At 43.8% G+C, this 22,899-nt stretch overlaps 1 protein-coding gene across 1 annotated transcript in view; it reads right to left on the bottom strand.

Moving 5' to 3' along the window:
• glud1a (glutamate dehydrogenase 1a) overlaps window positions 1–22,382 on the bottom strand; it is a 33,896-nt gene extending 11,514 nt beyond the window's left edge. The window contains exons 1-6 of the mRNA XM_080739937.1: window positions 21,837–22,382; window positions 9,439–9,519; window positions 8,593–8,648; window positions 3,351–3,414; window positions 2,728–2,822; window positions 626–805 (exon numbers count right to left, since the gene is read on the bottom strand). Of these exons, the coding sequence (XP_080596063.1) occupies window positions 626–805; window positions 2,728–2,822; window positions 3,351–3,414; window positions 8,593–8,648; window positions 9,439–9,519; window positions 21,837–22,224 (864 nt within the window). The 5' untranslated portion in view covers window positions 22,225–22,382. The remainder of the gene's footprint in view (window positions 1–625; window positions 806–2,727; window positions 2,823–3,350; window positions 3,415–8,592; window positions 8,649–9,438; window positions 9,520–21,836) is intronic.
• Window positions 22,383–22,899: the final 517 nt, after the last annotated feature.

Here is a 22,899-nt window from a genome sequence, read left to right as displayed (position 1 = left end):
GCGGGTGCAAGTGATACGTCTAATTGTTGTCTTTGTTTTTATTTTAATGTTAAAAAAGGAGGATAGGGAAAAGAAAGAGGATTTAATGCCACCACAACGTGGAAAGCTCATACTAACAGCCATGAAAAAGTGTGACTCCCCATAGATTATATTATCATGATTGATTATGTGTGACGTTATTAGTTCTTATGATACATCAGGATACAGGATAGCTTGTAAGCGTCTAGATGTCTCACTAGGACTGACTGAGTAGCTATTGTTTTGGTAAAGCTTATCTTGTTATGGTCCAGCTTGTACTTGGAGTACAGTATAAATGTGATCCCTGAATATTGCCTCTTGACAGAACTACCTTACCACTGACTTGATTCTTAAACGTACTTGTGTCCATATCATCATGTTACATAAATCATAACCACCACCACCTAATACATTGTCTTGTCTCCTCATTTTCTCATTGATTATTGATTGATCTGAATTCCTCCACACTATCCTCCTTCAAAACCGCCATGAAAGAGCAAATGGTTTGCAATTTGATTTTCTAGCTTGCCAAAATAGTCAATGATTACTAATAGAGCAATTTAGGTGATATTCAATGACGGTAGAGAAGACGATGACGACAACATACCTGGATGACGAAGGTCTTGTCCTGGAAGCCGGGGCACATGCCCACCTGGCTCATGAAGGACGCCTCGTTTATGAAGTTTTCGATGCCGTGGAAGACGCCGCGACCCGTGGCCGAGATGCGCCCGTGGATGCCGCCCTGGCTGATGGGCTTGCCTGTCACACAGGCGTGAGCGTTGATGTCCTGGAAACAGAGAGGACAGAAGTTTCAGCATGGTTTAAAATCTCACCACTGAAAGAAAGCAGTATTGCCAAGTCCTATAATGGGATTTGTGAAAGGAGCATTCAGGAGCGGTTACCTTGACAATATGTACGATTATGAGGTTTTAGCACTGCACTGAATACAAAACACTGATGCTGACCTTCAAAGCAGCCAAAGGTCCGGCTCCTCCATACCTCCAAAACCTGATCAACCCCTACAACCCCAACCGTTCACTCAGATCAGCCAACACAGGGACCCTCGCTACAAACCCCAGGACAAAAATCCACTCGCCCTAGACAATTTGCCCTCCTGGCCCCCAAACTGTGGAATAAACTCCCTGTTGCTCACTCCCTAGCTTCCGCCGTGGACTGAAGACTCACCTCTTCAGACTCCACCTAAACCCATAACACTCCCCTTCCCTCAATGACCATACATGAAGCTAGATAGCATTTTTAGGTTTTAGAAACTTTTTTTTTTTTACTGATTGGTCTACCTATGTTATTGTTTTTCTAGATTGATATTCCTATGCATTGTTATATTATTGTTGTTGTACTGACATATTATCTTGCTTATTATATTGATGTATTACCTGCTTATTGCAAGTCACTTTGGATTAAAAGTGTCTGCTAAACACCTAAAGTGTAAATTGTAGTAAGATTATTGTTCCTTCCTGCTGTTCTACATACTGCCACAGACTGGGGCTTTAACCTTTGCTTTTATATGAAATATCAGGGACTATTAGGGTCTTATGGAAGACGCTTTTAAACACTGCTAGTTTGACCACTTCAAGTGCTATATAATCTCTCTCCCCCCCCTTTTTTTTAAAACCAGAAATAGCCAATCTACAAGGTCTCACTGTGTCACATTGAGAGCTTGTGGATTGGCTATTGTTACTGCACAACATGCCTTAGAAGATATGCCATAGAAGACATGCCGGCTTCTATGGAATAATCCAAATGACTGAAATCAGTCGTGGCGACTGAGAACTTTATTCCACAAGTTGGTCTATTCTACTGGTTCTCCACTTGAGCTCTGGACCATAACACAATTCAACAATCCTCAAGGAGCACCCCACCTCACCTGCCTGCAACTATATCTATACATCTATACTTAGTATGCAAGAAGGCATGAAGCCATTTAAAGAAATATCATCGTATAAATACTTCTGCGAAAGCAGCATGACCTTGTCGTCACAATATGCAGTCAAAAACACGGTGATATTTGATTTAGTCACAAAAACTGAGGTGAGACCTACATGGTATCCCATGGTGGTGGCCTATGTGTGAGACCTACATGGTATCCCATGGTGGTGGCGTATGTGTGAGACCTACATGGTATCCCATGGTGGTGGCGTATGTGTGAGACCTACATGGTATCCCATGGTGGTGGCGTATGTGTGAGACCTACATGGTATCCCATGGTGGTGGCGTATGTGTGAGACCTACATGGTATCCCATGGTGGTGGCGTATGTGTGAGACCTACATGGTATCCCATGGTGGTGGCGTATGTGTGAGACCTACATGGTATCCCATGGTGGTGGCGTATGTGTGAGACCTACATGGTATCCCATGGTGGTGGTGGCGTATGTGTGAGACCTACATGGTATCCCATGGTGGTGGCGTATGTGTGAGACCTACATGGTATCCCATGGTGGTGGTGTATGTGTGAGACCTACATGGTATCCCATGGTGGTGGCGTATGTGTGAGACCTACATGGTATCCCATGGTGGTGGTGTATGTGTGAGACCTACATGGTATCCCATGGTGGTGGCGTATGTGTGAGACCTACATGGTATCCCATGGTGGTGGTGTATGTGTGAGACCTACATGGTATCCCATGGTGGTGGTGTATGTGTGAGACCTACATGGTATCCCATGGTAGTGGCGTATGTGTGAGACCTACATGGTATCCCATGGTGGTGGCGTATGTGTCAGCGATCCAGGACATTTCTCGCTCTCCGGTGCTCATGTCAGGAGCAGGGACGTCGATACCGGGACCTGGACGCCACAGACACAAAGAAGCAACACTTCAGCTCACAAAGCGTACATCAGTGGTCTTTTCAGGCCAAGGACCCCTTCGTTGAGAGACAGATGAAGCAGGGACCCCCACAACCTTTTCATAGATTCCATAATAGTTTTCCATATTGTTTGACAGCACAATCAGTGTATTTTGGAATCATGTAAATTTGTGTTTTCAGATATTTAACCACTTGAACGGTCAATACTTAATAAACTTGACATTTCACTATGTGGTCTGCCCTTTTTCCCCTCTACGCCAAACCTCTTTCCCGAAAATAGCCGATCTACAAGCTCACAAGGCCTCGCAGTGAGAGGCGTCGTGAGTTTTTAGATCTGCAATTTTTGGCTTGAGTTCTCCTCAGAATAGGGATGCTAGAGTTCAAGTGGTTAATGTAAAAACAATATACTATACTACTAATACTGTGTGTGTGTTTGTGTGTGCGCGTGTGTGTGTGTGTGTGTGTGTGTGTGTGTGTGTGTGTGTGTGTGTGTGTGTGTGTGTCTCACCGATGAATCCTTTCTTGGCCAGTTCAACGGTGAATCTCCTGGTGATTTTCTCCAACTCATTGTCCTGGAAAAACATAACTAGAGTTAATACACGCGCACACATTGCACACCCCGACCATAAATGTAGGCAGTGGATTTGATTGGTAATACTTGGAGGAGGGCACAGGCTGATGAGGTGTTAACCACTTAAGCCATACTTGTGCCCTCGGACGCAGCAGTGTGCAACCAGCTTAACCCAGTAACTTTTGCCCCCCAGTGTTACTCCCTTCATCCCCTATCTATAGCTAGACATTTTGGGGATGTACTGCCAACAGTCAAACATCACCACAGCAACCAATGCAGAAGTATTGTAGTTCATGATGTCTGAATACACAAATCACTTGCAAATGAACAGCGTGGTACTGTAGGTCAGTGAGAGCTTGACCAACACCATCCAGTGCGTATTATATGTGGAGGACGCGTGTTTCCTAAACCCACCAGGATTGGGTTAAGACCCGCCTCGCGGAAGCACCCCTCTCAATAATCTTAAGTATGAAAATGAATGTTAATGCTGCTTGCTCAAGTGCAGAGCAATACTGTACCTACGCCCTACCGATCCATTACAATAGTACACGATCCATTACAATAGTACACGCAGCATAATACGCCCAAAGCCATATCCAAACTATAACAATTTAACTGATAATTAAGAGTTTTTAATTTGAGCACAGTAGTGACAAATTAATAGCTTTCTCAGTACGTTTTTCTCCTTAGCAAAGTTACAAAGTTTTACCATTTTAACTCATTGACTGCCAAGGCCCGAGTTTCCCCGAGTTATTACAGTAGTAACAGGGTGCCACAGCCCGAGTTTCCCGAGTTGGAAGCCATTTTGAAATTTTTTCAAAAAAATGTTTTATAAAAAAAATCTAAAAATGCCTCAAATGTATTAGGCATGATCGCAATTGCGAAATTGCATGTTTAGCCCCATAACAAACACATCTTTCAAAATGTCAAAAATGGCTGTTTTGTCTGACTTTGAAGGCTTGTATCTCATGAATGCCTGAACGGATTTCCAAGCGGATTTTTTTGTTTGAAAGCTGTTAAAAAGTACTACACATATGGTGCATATATGGTGCATGGGCGTGCACGATCCGTGCACTAAAAATTGATCCGTGCACTAGAAATTTAGGAAGGTGGCAGTGTTTGTTTTGTCTGACTTTGAAGGCTTCTATCTCATGAATGCCTGAACGGATTTCCAAGCGGATTTTTTTGTTTGAAAGCTGTTAAAAAGTACTACACATATGGTGCATATATGGTGCATGGGCGTGCACGATCCGTACACTAAAAATTGATCCGTGCACTAGAAATATAGGAACGTGGCATCCTGGTACTTGGCGGCCATCTTGAAAAGGGCATTCAATGAGTTAAGCACAGTACAAAGTAAGTTTCAAGTATTTGTTTTTTCTTTTTTAAGCACAGTTTATTTTGGGCACTGTTACTGTAGTGTCACATTAATAGCTGTGCATTGTGCAAATGCAGGCTTTTCTCAGAAACCTATACGTTTTATATTGTCTTCATGCGGCACCTTATAGGTCAGACTTTATCCACCCTCTGTAAGGATTTCAGCCACTCCTGGAAGTCCTCGCGCTTCTGCGAGGCGGGTCTTAACTCAATCCTGGTGGGTTTAGGAAACAAGCGTGGAGAACAGGTCTCACATGTCAGTGTGGGTGGGGGGCGTGAGCAACGTGCAACGCGCTGCCCACTCATACACATCTATTATTATCACTGCACCCCACAGCTGGTGCTTTAAAATATCGCACAGGGCTCTGTGTGTGTGTGTGTGTGTGTGTGTGTGTGTGTGTGTGTGTCTGTGTGCTCGTACTTGTTTTACTGTACTCGTGAGGGCCGAATATTCAGTAAGGTAAGGTGGCAAAATGTCAGCATATCAGGAGAGAGTACCCATTTGTCAGCTTCATTTTATAGCGTTCCAGTTCTAATTTTGTCCGCTCATTCCTTTGAGTCATCACTTCCAATTTCACTTCTTTGAATCTGTATCCCTATCTGAGTTCATAATGAATAGAATTGGGATCCCGACCTAAACATGTTTGATAAAGAGCTGGAAGAGACATGGAGATTCCTGTTACTGAATCATTTACAATCCCTTTAAGAAAATATTCATCTTGGGGTTAGTGTTAGGATTAGGCATTTAAGATGTTATGGTTGGAGTTGGATGCCTGATTTATAGCTTGAGTTGCATGCCAGTGTTGTGCAGGCGTCGTGGTGTGACACGTGAGCTTGTAGATCAGCCGTTTCCGACTTTGGGGTTAGTTAAAAATGGCAAACAATTGTAAAAATGGCATTCATAAAATCACCGTCCTAAAATGCTGATGTTCTTGCACAAGTGTAATATTACAAACGTGTGTGCGTGCATGCATAGTGTTACTCTGTCCTGAACAGTGATCCTCACCGTATTTAACATCACCTGCGTGTTACAAGTACTGTAAATCAAGGGTCTTCAACAGGGGGTCCGGGACCCCTAGGGGGTCCTCAGAGTTACTACAGGGGGTCCTCCAAATCTTTGTGTGATAGAAACTTTTCTCATTTTTTATATTAACCACTTAAACCCTAGTGTCCATATTCTAGTGATCATATAGAACTAGTGTTCATATAGAACTTTAGCCAAAAATAGCTGATCTACAAGCTCACAAGCTCTACAAGCTCTAGAAGCTCACAACGCCTCGTAGCGTGAGGCGTTGTGAGCTTGTAGATCAGCTATTTTCGGCAAAGAGGTTTGGTGTAGAGAGGAAAAAGAGCACACTAAGTACAGAGTGAAGGTTTATTAAGTATTGACGGTTCAAGTGGTTAAATATCTGAAAACACACATTGACATGAGTCCCAAATACCCTGATGATTGTGCTGTCAAACGATGAAACTATATGGAAACTATGAAAAGGTTGTGGCGGTCCCTGCTTCATCTCTCTCGCTCAACTAAGGGGTCCTTGGCCTGAAAACGTTGAAGACCCCTGCTGTAAAAGAGTGATTGCAAAAGGGCCCCGCGTGAGGCCCATGGTCATGTGAGTAAGGGGACAGCTAGGGTCGTAACCCCTCCATGATTCAACCTGGACACTTGACAGTCCAGGAATGTTGTTGCCATTTCCAGGAATACCAGTTTTGTTTTTGAGTGTTGCCTACACGCAATGGTTCTCCTTTGGTGCCAATTGAAGGACCCCCAAAATGTATATTTGGCCGTGGACTCACCCATCTGAAAAGGTTTTGCTGCAGGGACACCCAGAAGAGAAGTTTTGTGTTAAGATTGTACAAGCGAGCTTGTAGATCTGCTATTTTTGAATAGCCAACTAAAAAAATTGATAAAGTGGTTAAAATTATTGTGACGCAATTAGGGATGGTCCGATCAGGTTTTTTGGAACCGATCACCGAGCACCGATCACAAAAGTTTGATCACCCGATACCGATCAATCACCGATCCGATCAAGTTATTATTTATATATTATTTATATTTTCTATAATGTTAATGTTTTAACTTTAATTAATTAATTCACTCATGAATTCATTTATATATTTGCCTTATAGTTATTTACCAGCATTACTATGTATTTATTATCATAGCAGTAACTAATTATTCCTTCAGCACTGTGGAAATCAATACCCCAAAATGGCCTCAAGTGGGCATACTGAACGGCTGGTTGATCGATGCACCGATCGGATCGGATCGGAGAATTTACCTTTTGATCTAAACCACCGATTATCGCCGATCACGCTTTGATCGGCCCGATCCGATCCATTGCCGATTGATCGGTAACATCTCTAGATGCAATATTAAATACTTTTGCTGGGGACCCCCTTGTAGATTGTAGATTTGCCATTCAGGTACAGTAAGTAACGCTACAGTTAAATCCAGACCCTGAACCTGAACGCGGTCCGGCTCTATTGTGCATCTGGCATCTTGTGAGAAAGCCATGTTGTCTTTTAACTAGTGGTTTAAGTGACACAGTAACCGGAGCCTGTGCAAGATAACCCAGGGAAAGTGACAGACTAATAGAAGGGTTTTGCTGCCAACACGTTGGCACATTGCTTCATCCTTTCAAATGGAAACTAAAGCCCCTGAAAATAATACCTCCCCTCCTCTGCTTTAGTGTCAAACACAGTGTTTTTATTTTCTCTGGGTAAGATAGTGTGGTGCTGTACATGCATAGAAGCACTAGGGCATTATCCAAAAGGTCGACTCAGTCCACTTCATTACACAAGTCAACTCCCACCAGGGAAAGTTGCAAGTTGAAGAAAGAAAAATCCTTTGCATTTTTTCTATCATTATTTTTTGGCTCGATGTGTGCGTGTGTACAGCATTCAAACAGTAGGATTGCTTATTGTCAAGGACAGAATGATTCTCTCCAACTGTGCACAGTGAAGAACTGTGAATACTGGTATTATGGCTATATATCATCGCTGTCGGGCAGAAACCTCTTATCTCCATATTCTAACCTTTTTCGTAAATTAACGCCCAACTTGGATCACATCACAGCATCACACAAAATGAATCGATTTAAAACAACCCCCAAGTTTACACCTTGACAAAGTTCAGTGTCACAGCAGGGTGATTTAACAAAGGGACGAGCCTGTATGCATGTCAATAGACCAGTGTCTGAACCCGTTAACCCGACTTGTGCGTAACATCATTAAACATTGAATCACCAATGCAACACTGATTTCCAGGTATAACGGTCGGAAACATTACATTGCAGTTATCTATGGGTGGAATGTGTTGGTTTGGGAAGTATTGACACCTTACTTTATCCAGCCAAAATAAATACCACACACCCGAAATTGATCTCTACGTAGACCTACCTGTGCCGGCATGTATCTTTTGCTGCTCGCTCACTCAAGTCTAAACTTTGAAGAATAAATGAGCTTTGATACCAAGACCTGGCCATGGTTCAAATCCCACCAGGGCCATCTACTGACTCACCTACACTGTGCCACTCAGCTTTCCTATGGTCTGTCTTTCCTACAACGTCTCCCTCTCAGCTTTCCTACTGTCTGTCTCTCCTACTGTACACTGACTCCCTCTTAGGTTTGCTACCATCTCTTAGAATGTCTCTCTCAACACTGTCTCTCCTTTCCCTCCTGTCTGTCTCTCTTACACCTTCTCCCTCTCAGATGTCCTATTGTCTCCCCAACACTGTCTGACTCTCAGATGTCTCAATAAATAACAATAGTTTAGTGGACTGACAGAACAAGAACTTACAGAGTAATTTCTTGGGTTGATTTTAACTCCAGCTTTGGCTCCACCAAACGGCACATCTGAAAAGACATTCAACAATTACTAACACACTAACAAGTTAACAACACTAACAAGTTAACACCACTATATATATATAAAAGGAACACAATGATGTGTCTTTCTCTCTGCGTCAAATGTCCCCAAAAGTATCAAATAGAATTATTGTCAGGATCCTCACGAGGGAGAAATGGCTGAGTGAGTAGTATAGGGTTAAGATTACAATTGGAATAGGATTCAGGCTAGGATGAGAGATTTAGAGGTTAGGTTTTGGGGTTGAGAGTTATGCCTGGTTCATACTTTAGTTGAGAGTTATGCCTGGTTCATACTTTAGTTGAGAGTTATGTCTGGTTCATACTTTAGTTGAGAGCTATGTCTGGTTCATACTGTAGTTGATAGTTATGTCTGGTTCATACTGTAGTTGAGAGTTATGTCTGGTTCATACTGTAGTTGAGAGTTAAGCCTGGTTAGTTGCGTGCCACTGTCTCACACTGAAAATAGATCGTCTGCTTTCAGTGCAAGACACCAGTCATCAAATTATTGGCTTAGAAATGTGACAAAAACAAGCGAGATTCAAGGCTTCATGAGGTGTGAATGTAACTGATAGAAAAAAAATCATTTATAATTTTTTGTCCCAAGATTCGATGTCTTCACAGGTATAGTAATACAAACATGTGTGTGGCCAGGACTCAAGCATCCAGTTCCATTACATAAATCCCTTCTGGGGTTTGTGTGTGTGCGCGTATGCGTGCGCGTGTGTGCGTGCGTGTGCGTGTGTGTGTGTGTGTGTGCGCGCACGTGTGGTTCACTCACCAACCACAGCACATTTGTAGGTCATCAGAGAGGCCAGAGCTTTAACCTCATCCACGGACACATCATTGCTGTATCTGATACCTGGAACACAACAACACACCAAAACATTATTAATCACAATTGAGTAGTGGCCATATGACATTTCTGTAATTAAAGGGTTAGGGTCACCTAAAGGGTTACTGTCACTTTAAGAATCATCTTAAAAAACAAGTTAATATTTTTATGATTTCATGTCATTGTGGGGATGCGCAATTATAAGCCAATCAAATTAATTGTCTGTATAGCCTGACTGTATGACTACTTACTGTACTGGCCAGCTGTTGTTGGGGCATGAGCTTCAGACTGTTTCAGACCGTTTTCAGAGAAGCTCATGTCACAGTGTAATCTGCCCCTCAACCCCTTTAGGTGACAGTACCCCTTTAACTGCCATTATGGCCGATTAAATATTAACTGAGCCGGCCCCCTTGGCTTGGCCAGTGAAATAATTATTATTTGGATATTAAATTAAACAACATTACAATACGCACATTTACAACCTCCTCACTGGCAGGTGAGATACAACAGTAATCATAACACAGAAATGTAGCCATAAAAAGGTAGACACCCCCTCCGGTTCTGGGGATGTAATGTCAGAGTTTGGCGCTCACAAACAACCATCAAGAACATAAGCATTGAAAAGGTAACATGAACTACTAGTAATTTCATGTCTGACTCAACATTCAAGTAGAACTATCAGAAGGTGTCACCCAGGTAAAATAATTAGTCACTAGTTCAAAGTTGTCTTGCCCTGTTCAAATCCACCCTTAAAACCCACCTTTTCAGACTCACTTACCCTGCCTAACGTGTTTGCACACACACTCAACATAGGTTACACAGCAGTGTGTTATACTGTAGCACTGCTTTGGTTGAATTCTTCTCATAATAAAACATTCAGTGGTAACCACGTCCACTAATTAGATATATTTTTTTACAATCAGGCATTTTTCTGCCAAAGTTGAAAACTATTGGATTTTTAAAAACAAATTTTTGGACACTGCTCCTACAGATTTTGCCCTAAAATCACGAAAATCACTACACAGTATGTCTACACTCATGTCATCAACATGGATCAGGAAGATTTTGGCAAAACACATTTTGCCCTATTTGTGGAGATAAGTGACCTACGGTCGCTTATCTCCCGATTAGGGAGCCTTACTGGTTATTGTTCATTTGACAACCCTATTGGCTATTGTACACTTAATTGTTAAATTAAAAGAGACTGTTGCTGTGTATAGCACAGGCTGCTTTGATATTACATCAAAGACTAGCAGTTCACCAGATGAGAACAGTTTGAAGACATGATGGATGAGTTTGTGTACAACTGTAGCACTCATTCAAACTAAAACTAAAACCACAGACAGCTTTAGTAATCAGCCTAGAAGAGGACACACCCAACTCGAGTGAAAGTACACATAACGGACGAGTGAAAAGGACTTCCTTCCTAACCTAGACTGACGGAACTATTGCTGTATTGACTTTGACCCCTAAGGACCTTCCAGGGAGAGTGCTCATGTGCGTCTTGCGGTGACACGCTCCCTAGTTTTTCTTCTTCTCTGAGCTGCTTTTTTTGTTAGTTTTTTCGCACTGATTTTTGACTTTGCACTATTAGGTTGTGTTGGTAGTTTCTGAGTATTCTGCTTTGTTTAACAATGTCAGTGAGATACTTGTTGCACTAACTAGCATTGACTGTTACGGTCTCTTTTTGTAAGTCACTTTATGTATATATACTTATATATTATTCGCCCCCTCTATTGATGCACCTTTTCTTTATTGGTACTGTACTGCTCTTTTTTTTTCTTTTACTCTTATCTATCTTTTGTCTTACTTCTCTGTAACTTTGTAAATACTGTATACTGCTATGCTACAACTGGACAACTGAATTTCCCCCTTGGGATAATAAAGGTATCTATCTATCTATCTAAAGGGACTTAAAATGTTCAGGGACCAAAAATCACATCTATTACCAATACCAACCCGACTTTCGTTCAAAAACCAAAAGTAAAAGTATTATTATTAATATTTTTTTAAAATAGTATACTGTACCTTTCAAATCTATCTTTTAACCAATTAAACTATATATCGTTTGTCGTCTGTCAGGTAGAAACCACATACTGTATGTTCAAACCAAAACTGTTACTTTTCAGGATTCAAATAAAATAAATTGCAGATTTTGCCCTAAAATCACACAAAGCGGTACACAGTATCTCTAAAGTCATGTCATCAACATGGATCTTTCCCATTTCCCATATTCCCTCCTGATTGGTTACGATTGCCTTTTAAAGTTTGTGTATGCGACGTGGCGGTCGCTTATCTCCCGTTTAGGGAATCTTACTGGTTGATAATTTTGTGATGCTGTAGTACGATCAAGGATGGCGTTAGTTTACTAAAAAACACAAACAGTTTAAATATGGAGATAATGGTTTCAGCCCGACAGCAACAATATACTTGGTAGCCCAGGGTCCCTCTGGGATCTGTACTTGGGCTACGAGATACCCTCATTGACTGCCATTTCTGCTCCAAGGCGTGGATATCTCATAGAGTCAAACTCTCTGAATGGAACTTAAATCAAAGATTCCATGACTCACTGATATAATTACAGAGCATGTATGTGCTGTGACTAGTGGATGGATTGAGTGAGTCCTCTCTAGAATCTCTACAACAGTACAGTCAGTCCCTCTCTCAGCTGTCGAACTGACTAACTGTCTCTCCTAAAAGGTCTCTCTCTCAGCTATCCTACGGACTCTCTCTTACAGTCTCTCTCTCAGCTATCCTACATGCGTCTCTCCTACAGCCGGTCTCTCCTACACAGTCTCACTCTCAGCTATCCTAGAGTCCGTTCCAAGGTTCCAGGTGGCGTTTTATTGTTACCCATCTTGTGTACAGGTCCACAAGAGCAAAAGTTATTTTTGTTCAGGGACCTTCAGACAATGCTGCAGTAGCATGGGTAATACTAATGATAACAACTGTAAAATAAGATACGGATACAGAAATACAGATACATAAATATATGTGTTATGTACACATGCATAGGAGTGTGGTATATTATGTTAACCAAACAGATTTGTTTCAGTAGATGCCACATTAGTTCATGTAACTCCACAGTATCTTCTATATACAGCAGTCTAGGTAGGAACAGTTCAAGCATGTTAAAGTTATACTATGTAACTGTTTTTATAAAACAAATCTTAAAGTTGTCCTAACTATTAAATCGCTAAAGTTTTAGAACACCCACTCCGTTAATTTCAGCCCCTAAAGCCTTCTGTAAATATGTTTTCTATGATCCTGGCCGGGGTCCGGATTTCGCGGCAAAATTACGTAATCTGCATCATCTGTATACATTGTGTATACGTTGGCCAATCACATCGCGGATCATACACACATGATACACTACCGGCCAATCACAGCGCGTCTTGCCGTCTCTTCAGGAAGTAGCCTCCCTCAGCAACAGTGTTTACAATGGTGAAGGATTCTTGCCTCTTACTCCCCAAATCCTGGTCAGAAAATTACGTTCTACCCCTCTACGGATTCGTATCGCTCGCGGTGGTTTGCGGCCCCGCTCCATGCCCCGCTCCAGTGGTCCACGGCGACACCGGGCGAAAAACGGCCGAAAAAAGCAATACCGCTACTGACCACTAGTTTAGCAACTGTTTCGGTAGGAACAGTTTAGGTAGTAACAGCATATAAAAGTAAGAAGAATACAGGAGAGGAAAGTCTATTTATCTCTCCTATATGGTCTCCCTCTCTTAGCTATCCTAACTGTATCTTCTACAGTCAGTCTCTCCCACACAGTCTCTCTATCTCAGCTTTCCTTCTGTCTATTTCAATAAGGAAACAAATCACGCAGACTGGATTGTGCTGTTTTTGGACCCAGGAGGGATTCCAAAGTGATGACCTAACCTGTCTGGATCCAAGAAGACCACAAATTCACAACTCCATTTTGCATCAAGACAAACATGCCAAAATATCAAGGGGAGTTTTTTAATCGAAAGAAAGAAAGAAAACGGCACACAACGGAGGCAGCTGGTGGAAAGTGTGGTTGGTGAAATACGGGTGTTGTTGAACAATCTAAGTTAAGAGCGAATGAAGGGAAACAGGAAGACTGAGGGAGAAAAACTGATGCGAGAAAAATGGTAATACAGTAGAGAAAATGAGAATGAAAGAAAGAGTGTTGCTTAAGGTAACTGATCTACAAGCCAGATCAACCAACACATTGTTAGCTTGGACCAGTTTGTTTTTGGCAAGCGAAACCATACTACTACAAATTACACTTTAAGAGCGGCTCGTGTGTGTATGGATGAAGGTGATCAAACCACACCCCATCCTCTGTACTGTACGTGACTCACAGAGAGCCCACCAAACCCTCTCAGAGGAAACCAAAGGGATGGAAACTGGGTGTGGTCACACACACACACACACACACACACACACACACACACACACACACACACACACACACACACACACACACACACACACACACACACACACACACACACACACACACACACACACACACACACACACACACACACACACAGAGCTCAAGGCTAGTGAGCAAACACAGCAGCTCGTCCTGAACACACAGTGCGATTCTATGTTGGTCTGAAAAACCAGAATGGGAAAGCCTTCTATAATAACACTCATAATTGCCTGCTGCTGCTGCTCCCATAGCTGAAAGGCCTACTGTAACTTCACAGCTTCATCCAAGACACTGCATGTATTTATCACTTAGAAAGAGAGGGGATGCTAAAATAGTGGCATTGTAAGTCATAGACATATAAAGGTAGACGCCTCCTTCGGCTCTGGGGCAAATGCATCCGGGGACCAAGGGAATCTGTGTGCATCGCTTCTATGTAAGTCACACATACAACATCAGGAAATGGATGGATTGATAAGTCCCTGAAAAGACGTGCTATGATTGGCCAGTAGTCACTTGACTGGCAGCAGTCCCATAGTTTTTCCAGGAATTCCGGACTACAACTGTTGCACATCGCTCCAATGAACTGAGTGAGGCATCTGGTTTTTTATCTGTGTTGTAAATGGTACTGAACGGTACATAGCATTGAGCAGACAGAACCAGGTTATGCTCACCCCCCTGGGGATTGGGACCCCCAGGGGGTTCCCAAATTATTTTGGGAGGTCTCCAGACGATTAGCTAAATGTAAATAAAAAAAAATACATTTCTTGCTCAACAGTAAACAAACCAAAAATAGTTAAAATAGTTAATCTACAAGCTTGTGAGCTTGTAGTTTGGCTATTTTGGGGCCGTGGCCTGAAATGTTTGAGAACCCTTGCTGTAAGGGACAGTATCAGCCAGGACAGAGACCCCCACATCCGAAGGCCTCAATGTCACGTTAGTCTCACGTAGCCAGACGATGGGAGATCGTCATTCTCCGCCAACTGAAACTTCTGAGGAAGTCTAAAAATGGCCGCTAACAAACCTACGGACACTGCTTTGGGAAACAGATCATATCACCGAACCCAACATGAAGCAAGTAAGTAAAAGTAGCCTTGGAACCCAACAGCTCCCCCGAGCCATGAGGCCCATAGGTCAGGAGGAGCCCGTCTCCTGTTTCTGTAGCAGCGTGAGGCAGCATGATGTACAGCTGCACCCCCTGGTCTGGGCATGACGCTAGTATGCCTATGTCACAGGGACTTATCCATGCCAAGTGCCAACTAAGCAGGGTACCATTTTTATAGTCTTTGGTATGCCTTGGTCAAGAGACTGAACCTCCCCTCCCAGGCTCCCCCTCTCAGGGCAGACACTCTTACCCAGTGGTTCTCAACATGTGGGTCGGGACCCCATTATTTTTTGGTGGTCCCCAGATGATTAACTTAAAATGTGCAACATCGTTTTCTCAATCAACTGTAAACAAACCAACAGTTTACAGTTTACAGTTTAGGCATTTAGCAGAAGCTTTTAATCCAAAGCGACTTACAATAAGCAGCAAAAAAAAAAAGTTTAAGTGTATAGAGGGTATCTGCACATTTCAAGGACTTTTTTAATACCTCTAAAATGACATATTAAATATTGGCCAAATTGTCAAATATTAGATGCAGAAATTGTGAAAATAGCCGATCTGCTATTTTCACAATAGAACTGTTTAATACAAAATGTAATGCCTCAACTCTTAGTGCTCATCAGGGTGGGGGGTCTAGACTGGCATAGCCAGACTATATACTAATACAGCTACTGTAACTAACTGCAGTGTGTTAACAAGGATGGATTGTTTAGCTGTGCTTAGCCTCGGAAGCCCAGACTTCTTTTGGCGATCGGAAGAAAAAGAAGCCTGGGCGATCGCGTTATTATGATCACTGTTGGAGGAAGTGTAGAATTTCCCTAACCAATCAGAGTGCAGAGAACGTCGCACCGAATGTGTTGACGTCATGACGCAGCAGCGTTCTCTGCGCTGAGCAGAGGATCAGAGGGGGGTGGGGGGAGGAGAACACATGCTATTGGTCGGAGACTTGCGGAGAGACTCGCCGCGCCCGCCCATCTGCCTACACTAAACTGTCCGCGTTAGGTTAGAGTGAGCTGTGCTAGGCTAGGGGGTTAAAATATGATTTATTTGGGGGTCACGGCCTGAAAAGGTTGAGAACCACTGCTCTTACCCACTGAGCTGGTTTCCCAATGGGCCGCCCTTACGTCTTTGCTTTGGTACCGCATTGCTGTTATTTTCGAATCCCTGCAGTATTAAAACTCATTTTATAGTCCAATCATTACATTTAAGATTTCCCCAGACATTTCATCATCCGATTGTTCCTACTGCTACCAGAGACTGTTAGGACGAACTACTGTACTGATCACTCATTGCAGTTTAAATGCAGACAGTTTGTAATGATAGAAAGAAAAATCACCTGACAGGCAGCAGTGTCTCAACTCCACTGAACTCTTAATCACAAACTAATGGTACTTTATTTTAACTTCTGTTATACATTAATGTCTTATAGTGCATTAGTATTTGACAGGACCTTCAAGGGCATTCAAGGTAGTGCTGGAGTGCGTGCGTGCAAGCTTTGTTTGGAAGCCTGGGCCATGTACTGTAAATTGACCACGAGTAGCCTAACAATCGCTGGCATGTCAAAGAGACAAAATAACGCGCTAAATATTGCTGTTTCAGCAGTTATGGGCAGCTTGTCTGTGTGGAGGAGGAGGTGGTATGTGTATCATTAAGTGCCTACATGAACTATCAACCCTGTTAGATTTGTTTCCCTGTAAATTAATTGTAATTTGTGGATTAAAATTGAATTAAAATGTGTGTGAGTAGGAGGCAGGAGCACAACACTAGGATTGCACACACTTTGCTGGTTTATAAAGTATAAACCAGATTTACAGACGGATGGACTGGACATCTCAATTGATGTAGTTAGTATGTCTGAAATGTGTGTAAGGCCCAGCAGCATGTGTGTAGTGTGCGTGCAAGTGAGCATTGTATTTGGAATGGGCGTGCAGAGTCAGACAGACAGAGGACCGCCCGCAAGCTCACAGAAGTCAACAAACTTCAATTGAACCAAACGGACACTCAGAGTTCAATGAACACTGAGGATACCAGTAAGACTCCCTAATCGGGAGATAAGCGACCGTAGGTGGCTTATCTCCACAAATAGGGCTAAAATGTGTTTTTCCAAAATCTTCCTGATCCATGTTGATGACATGAGTGTAGACATGCTGTGTAGTGATATTCGTGATTTTAGGGCAAAAACTGTAGGAGCAGTGTCCAAAAATGTGTTTTAAAAATCGGCCTGAAGGTGGCGCTAGAATAGGGCCATGTGAGAAATGAGGGGTGGGGTCTCCGCGTTGCCTTGGCGGACGAATAGGTACCGGCCCCGGCTCTCCCGGACGCTCCTAGCCCGAGTTACGGCATTTTATGTGTGCTGCAGTGGCAGGGGGTCCTCCACTGGGGGCGCCACCACTTTTGCATCCGTTCTGGAGCACCAGGAGTCGGTGGTCCCCGGGAATTCCCCGTGAGCAGCCCCGTTGGGGTGGTCATTTGGTCATTTTTGCACATTTGGTCATTTTTTACATCTGGGGGTCCCCCGGGGACCTGGGGGTCCCTGGGGCTCCGGGGGTCCTTGGAGGTTGTAGTTTGGCAGGCAAGGAGTGTGTGTGTAAAATCTGGCATGGATCGGGTCAACGGGTGCGGAGATATAAGCAGGGAAAAAGTGTGACGTGTGAGCACATTTGGTCATCTTTTACATCTGGGGGTCCCCCAGGGACCTGGGGGTCCCTGGGGCTCCGGGGGTCCTTGAAGGTTGTAGTTTGGCAGTCAAGGAGTGTGTGTGCAAAATTTGGCATGGATGGAGGCAACGGTTGTGGAGATATGAGCAGGGCAAAAGTGTGACGGACTCACTGACAGACAGACAGCCCGGGGAGGTTTTGGTAGTAAATGCGACCTACGGTCGCAATAACTGTATGGAAAGAATGTATTAGTGTTATTTTTTGTATGCGATGTTGATGAATTGAATACATACTGTAGAACCTCAATGTAAACGAGTCCCGAGGACTTTTTCATTATCCTTTTAGCCTTAATGTCAGACTGTACCTTGTGCTGTTCACATTTCTGACTAATAAAGTATTCAATCTATCAGAGTGGCACATTCACTGCATTGCAACCTGTCGACTGAGGCCGCTGAACTGGTGACAGCACACCCAGAAATGTCAAACGATGGATGGTAGTTTTTGTTTTTTGGCACAAAAACACAGCAATTAGTACACAACTCAGCCCTGCTAAACAAATCCACGGGGGTGTAACAACAGGACTGTCAGCATTCCTGCCCGGGGTGGAACCCTCCACTAAGTAAGATCGATAGGCGCACGCACGCACGCACGCACACACACACACACACACACACACACGCACGCACACACACATTTAGGCTACATCTAAAAAGCTTCAATTGGCTAGCGATTAGCTTTTCACATTTCAAGCCTTTCTCTGATGCTCTTATCCATAGCAACTTTACGGAACAGCTGACCAGCTGCAATTTTCTGCACCAGCAGAAAAGGCTGCAATCCCTTAGATCACATTTTCATCCTTAGATGCCCTCCTGTTATAGACAAGAGTTGTTTATCAGTTTTGACTGTTTATTTTTTCTACCTCTAGGCATGCAAAGTGTTTAATTTTTTACTTTACCAATTCATTTATTATAATGTGATAGATAGCACAACAGTAATTCCTATAATTAATTGCATTGTCTACAAAGTGCCTGTCTTGTACAGGATTTGTATACTTACATTGTTTAGTGTTGTTCTATATTTCATAACTGTGTTCTAATCTATTTATACGTCTCATAATGTGTCTCATGCTCTTGGATACTGTGTGTACTGGGTACTGTCCTGCTACAGCGCAAAACTATTTCACGCCGGCATAAATACATTATCTGTCTGTCACGCATGCAATGAGCAACCAGCAGTAATATGTACCAGGCCAAGACGAATGAATGAATGAATGCACGTCACCTATAAATGTTACATCTGACAATGTGTCACAGACTCCTTTTAGCCTTAATGTCTTACTGCCGTGTCTTACCTGCCGTGTTCATTTCTGACAAATGAAGTATTCAATCAATCAATTAATTCTTGCACATAATCTGACATAGGCTACACATCCAAGCAAACAGACCAGTGGATCTCAAAGTGGTGTCCAGGCCGGGGAGCCCCAGATGGCCTTAAAGAGAGGCTCCAGGGGGTCACCAGCTACTGTAAATGATTGATAAGTTTGGAACCAAATGGACATTTACAGGTCTGTAACTCATAGAGTGTATACAAATGGAAACAATGTTCCAGTTTGGGTTCTTTCTCCCGCCTATGGGATGAATCAGAGGTGAGCTTTTCCACCGAGAACCGAATTGTTTCCGAACCGTAAAAGTCGGTTCCGAACGGGAACCACAACATCCTTGGTTCCTCTGCTTCAATCTGGTGGAAACGCAAGGTTCCAAGAAAGTTGAACGGCACTGGTTCTTAAACCAAGGTTCTTTTGGTGGAAAAGGCCCCTCAAAGTAATGGGGATCCATGGCCGCATGCATAATATGTAACTGGGGGTCCGTGAAATACAAAGAAATGTAAGAATCACTGCTGCACACAGTCGTGCACAATGTCTTTGTCTTGAGAGATAATAGCTTGAATGTGTCCTCCCTCCCAGTGACATCAGGTCACTCTACTCCCTGTGGTGCTAAATACAGCTCAGCCAAGCGATGTAAAGGAAATAAATATAGCATGCATGAGACCCAACGCTTGACAGCAGATACTGTGAGAACATGGATATCATTATCACCAAGTCCCGGCCTTCACACACAGAGAGCAGCGGTAGAGTAAACTACCAGTAAGACTCCCTAATCGGGAGATAAGCGACCGTAGGTGGCTTATCTCCACAAATAGGGCAAAAATTTGTTTTTCCAAAATCTTCCTGATCCATGTTGATGACATGAGTGTAGACATGCTGTGTAGTGATATTCGTGATTTTAGGGCAAAATCTGTAGGAGCAGTGTCCAAAAATGTGTTTTAAAAATCGGCCTGAAGGTGGCGCTAGAATAGGGCCATGTGAGAAATGAGGGGTGGGGTCTCCGCGTTGCCTTGGCGGACGAATAGGTACCGGCCCCGGCTCACCCGGACGCTCCTAGCCCGAGTTATGGCATTTTATGTGCGCTGCAGTGGCAGGGGGTCCTCCACTGGGGGCGCCACCACTTTTGCATCCGTTCTGGAGCACCAGGAGTCGGTGGTCCCCGGGAATTCCCCATGAGCAGCCCCGTTGGGGTGGTCATTTGGTCATTTTTGCACATTTGGTCATTTTTTACATCTGGGGGCTCCGGGGGTCCTTGGAGGTTGTAGTTTGGCAGGCAAGGAGTGTGTGTGTAAAATCTGGCATGGATCGGGTCAACGGGTGCGGAGATATAAGCAGGGAAAAAGTGTGACGTGTGAGCACATTTGGTCATTTTTGACATCTGGGGGTCCCCCAGGGACCTGGGGGTCCCTGGGGCTCCGGGGGTCCTTTGAGGTTGTAGTTTGGCAGTCAAGGAGTGTGTGTGCAAAATTTGGCATGGATGGGGGCAACGGTTGTGGAGATATGAGCAGGGCAAAAGTGTGACGGACTCACTCACTCACTCACTGACAGACAGACAGACAGACAGCCCGTGGAGGTTTTGGTAGTAAATGCGACCTATGGTCGCAATTATAGCTCCATTAGGAATATGTATTAAGAGCATTAATATTAGATACACCCAAAGACCACATTTAATCCCCTGCCCGAATAAACATGCAGAATGTAATTAGTATGACCTTTACAGGTGTCATGTCTTATTTACTGTAGGATTGTACAGTTACCATAAGCACTAGTAAGTGGGATTTTGAAGCAACTTTCTACAGAGAGAGAATTTATGTAATCATTTCAATATTTAGAGGAAATGTTTAACTTTATGCCTTGAGGTGCATGGCATAGACTGCTCTGTATGAGTCAATGCAAAGTATTAGCCTGGAAGGTGAAGCTGAAGGTAGCCAGTAGCCACAAAGTAACAAAGTTGTATGGCAGGCGTTAGATAAGGTGACTCCAGAGGACTCTGTTTTTCAATGTCAAGAAATTGCTGCACAAGAATATGGCAGGTTTGCTCCTTAAATATTTATAAATTGCAGAGCAAGAATATGGCAGTTTGCACCTGAAATATGTGGTTGGACTGCCACTGCCAGTTTTCCATATCTCCATATTCTGTTGGGGGGGGGGGGGGGGGGGGGGGTGCCAGCCACCGAGTTGCCCACTCTTCCTTGGTGCCCAGTGCCCACCTATCCGGTTACCGCTTGCACATTCCAAACTTTGTTTCTGCCATTGGTGGGAGGTATAACTTTATTCCACTACAATTATTTGACAACTTATAGTTAATGTTACTTTGTTGATTTTTATTATTATTACAAAACATACATTAACCACTTCAGCCCTACATTTTTAGCCATTTGAAAATAGCCAATCTGCAAGCTCACAATGCATTGGTAGTAGTAGCTTGTACAGTAGATCTATTTTCTATTTTCAAAAGATTTTGTATACATTTGAAAACTTGAAATGGAACTTTCTGCCTGAGGACTGAGGAGTAGTTTTACTTTTGGTACTTTTTTTGATACCAATACTTTTGTATTTTTACTTGTCACATATTTCTACATTGCATATTAGAATCGCAATAAAGTTGAGTATCGCGATATAAATCGTATCGGTGCCCTAGGTATCGACAGTATCGAACCGGAGGTAAGTCAATCCCTACAAGAAAGTAACACTCGCTGTTTGAAGTGAGTTTTTAAGTTGACTTCGCTTAAAACAATATCACGTTAAAACAGCAACAATGGGACAATACACAATTGTCATGTATTATTACTTTACCTCCTTTGCAGGGCGTGCGGTGCTGGCTGTGCTGGGCTCGGTAGCCCTCCACCACCTCCCACTCGCCGTTGTCCCTCTTGATGGGGAAGCAGACGGAGAGGACGTGGTTGCACGGCTTGATGATCTTCAGGATCCCCCGCACCCGGTGCCGCTTCTGCTCCGGCGTGTCCTTGGTGCGCAGGTCCTCCACCAGCTTGTCCTCCACGATGGCCGCGCCGCGGTCGAAGAAGCCCTCCACCATGTGGAAGAAGTTGGGGTCGTCGTCGCCGTCCACCGCCTGGCTGTAGCTGCGGAGCCGCGACGAGGCAGCCGGGAGGAGAGCGGCCGTGTCGCCCGCCAGGAGGGAGCCCGCACCCCGGCTGAGCAGTTCGCCGAAATACCGGTACATTTTTGTTGTTTGTTTCGAGGCGAGTTTTTAGTTTACCGTGCTGCCGCTAAACCGAGGAACGATAGGGGAGGATATGAGTGTATTAAAGCGAAGGGAGGTTCTAAAATGAACCCGTAAAAAGAAGGGAGGAAAATGGAAAGGAAAACAGGCTGCTATGACGGCGGGAGGGGGACCGAAAGTGTGACCGCAGAGAGAGGCGTCCCGTTCCGCATTGATGTGACAGACTGCAGCGCCGCTCCACCGTCCATTTCCTGGAGCTAAAAACTACGGGGGAGAAGAGTGGATGCTCCCATAGGCCGGAGGGACGCTCCGCCTGTGATTGGCTAGTTTATTATAGGCAAGGTAAGCGTAATACATGTACAGTAGTGTAATGGAGGTGATCCGAAGTTCCGAACCTCCCCACCGGGTTCGTACCCGGGTCTCCCACGCGAAACTAAAAGTCCAATATCTTAACCACTAGACATCTCTTTGGTCCGGGGTAGATACTAGACTTTTGAGGCTTCAAGGCTAGGGCTGCGATTCTCTCCATCACATTCACCCCCTTTGACCTCTCGCGGGGAGCTATTGTTCCAAACGTAGGAGACGGTGTTTGAAGGAGCGCTCGTTTTATGGTTTGATATGTCACAGTTATTGTCCACGACATTGCAAGCGGCGCGAGTTACGAAGCCGTGGTGA

The sequence above is a fragment of the Nannobrachium achirus genome, assembly GCF_963921795.1.
Source record: "Nannobrachium achirus genome assembly, chromosome: 13".
NCBI classification, from domain to species: domain Eukaryota; kingdom Metazoa; phylum Chordata; class Actinopteri; order Myctophiformes; family Myctophidae; genus Nannobrachium; species Nannobrachium achirus.
The sequence above is the reverse complement of the archived record's forward strand: the minus strand, read 5'-3'. Positions and strand labels throughout refer to the sequence as shown.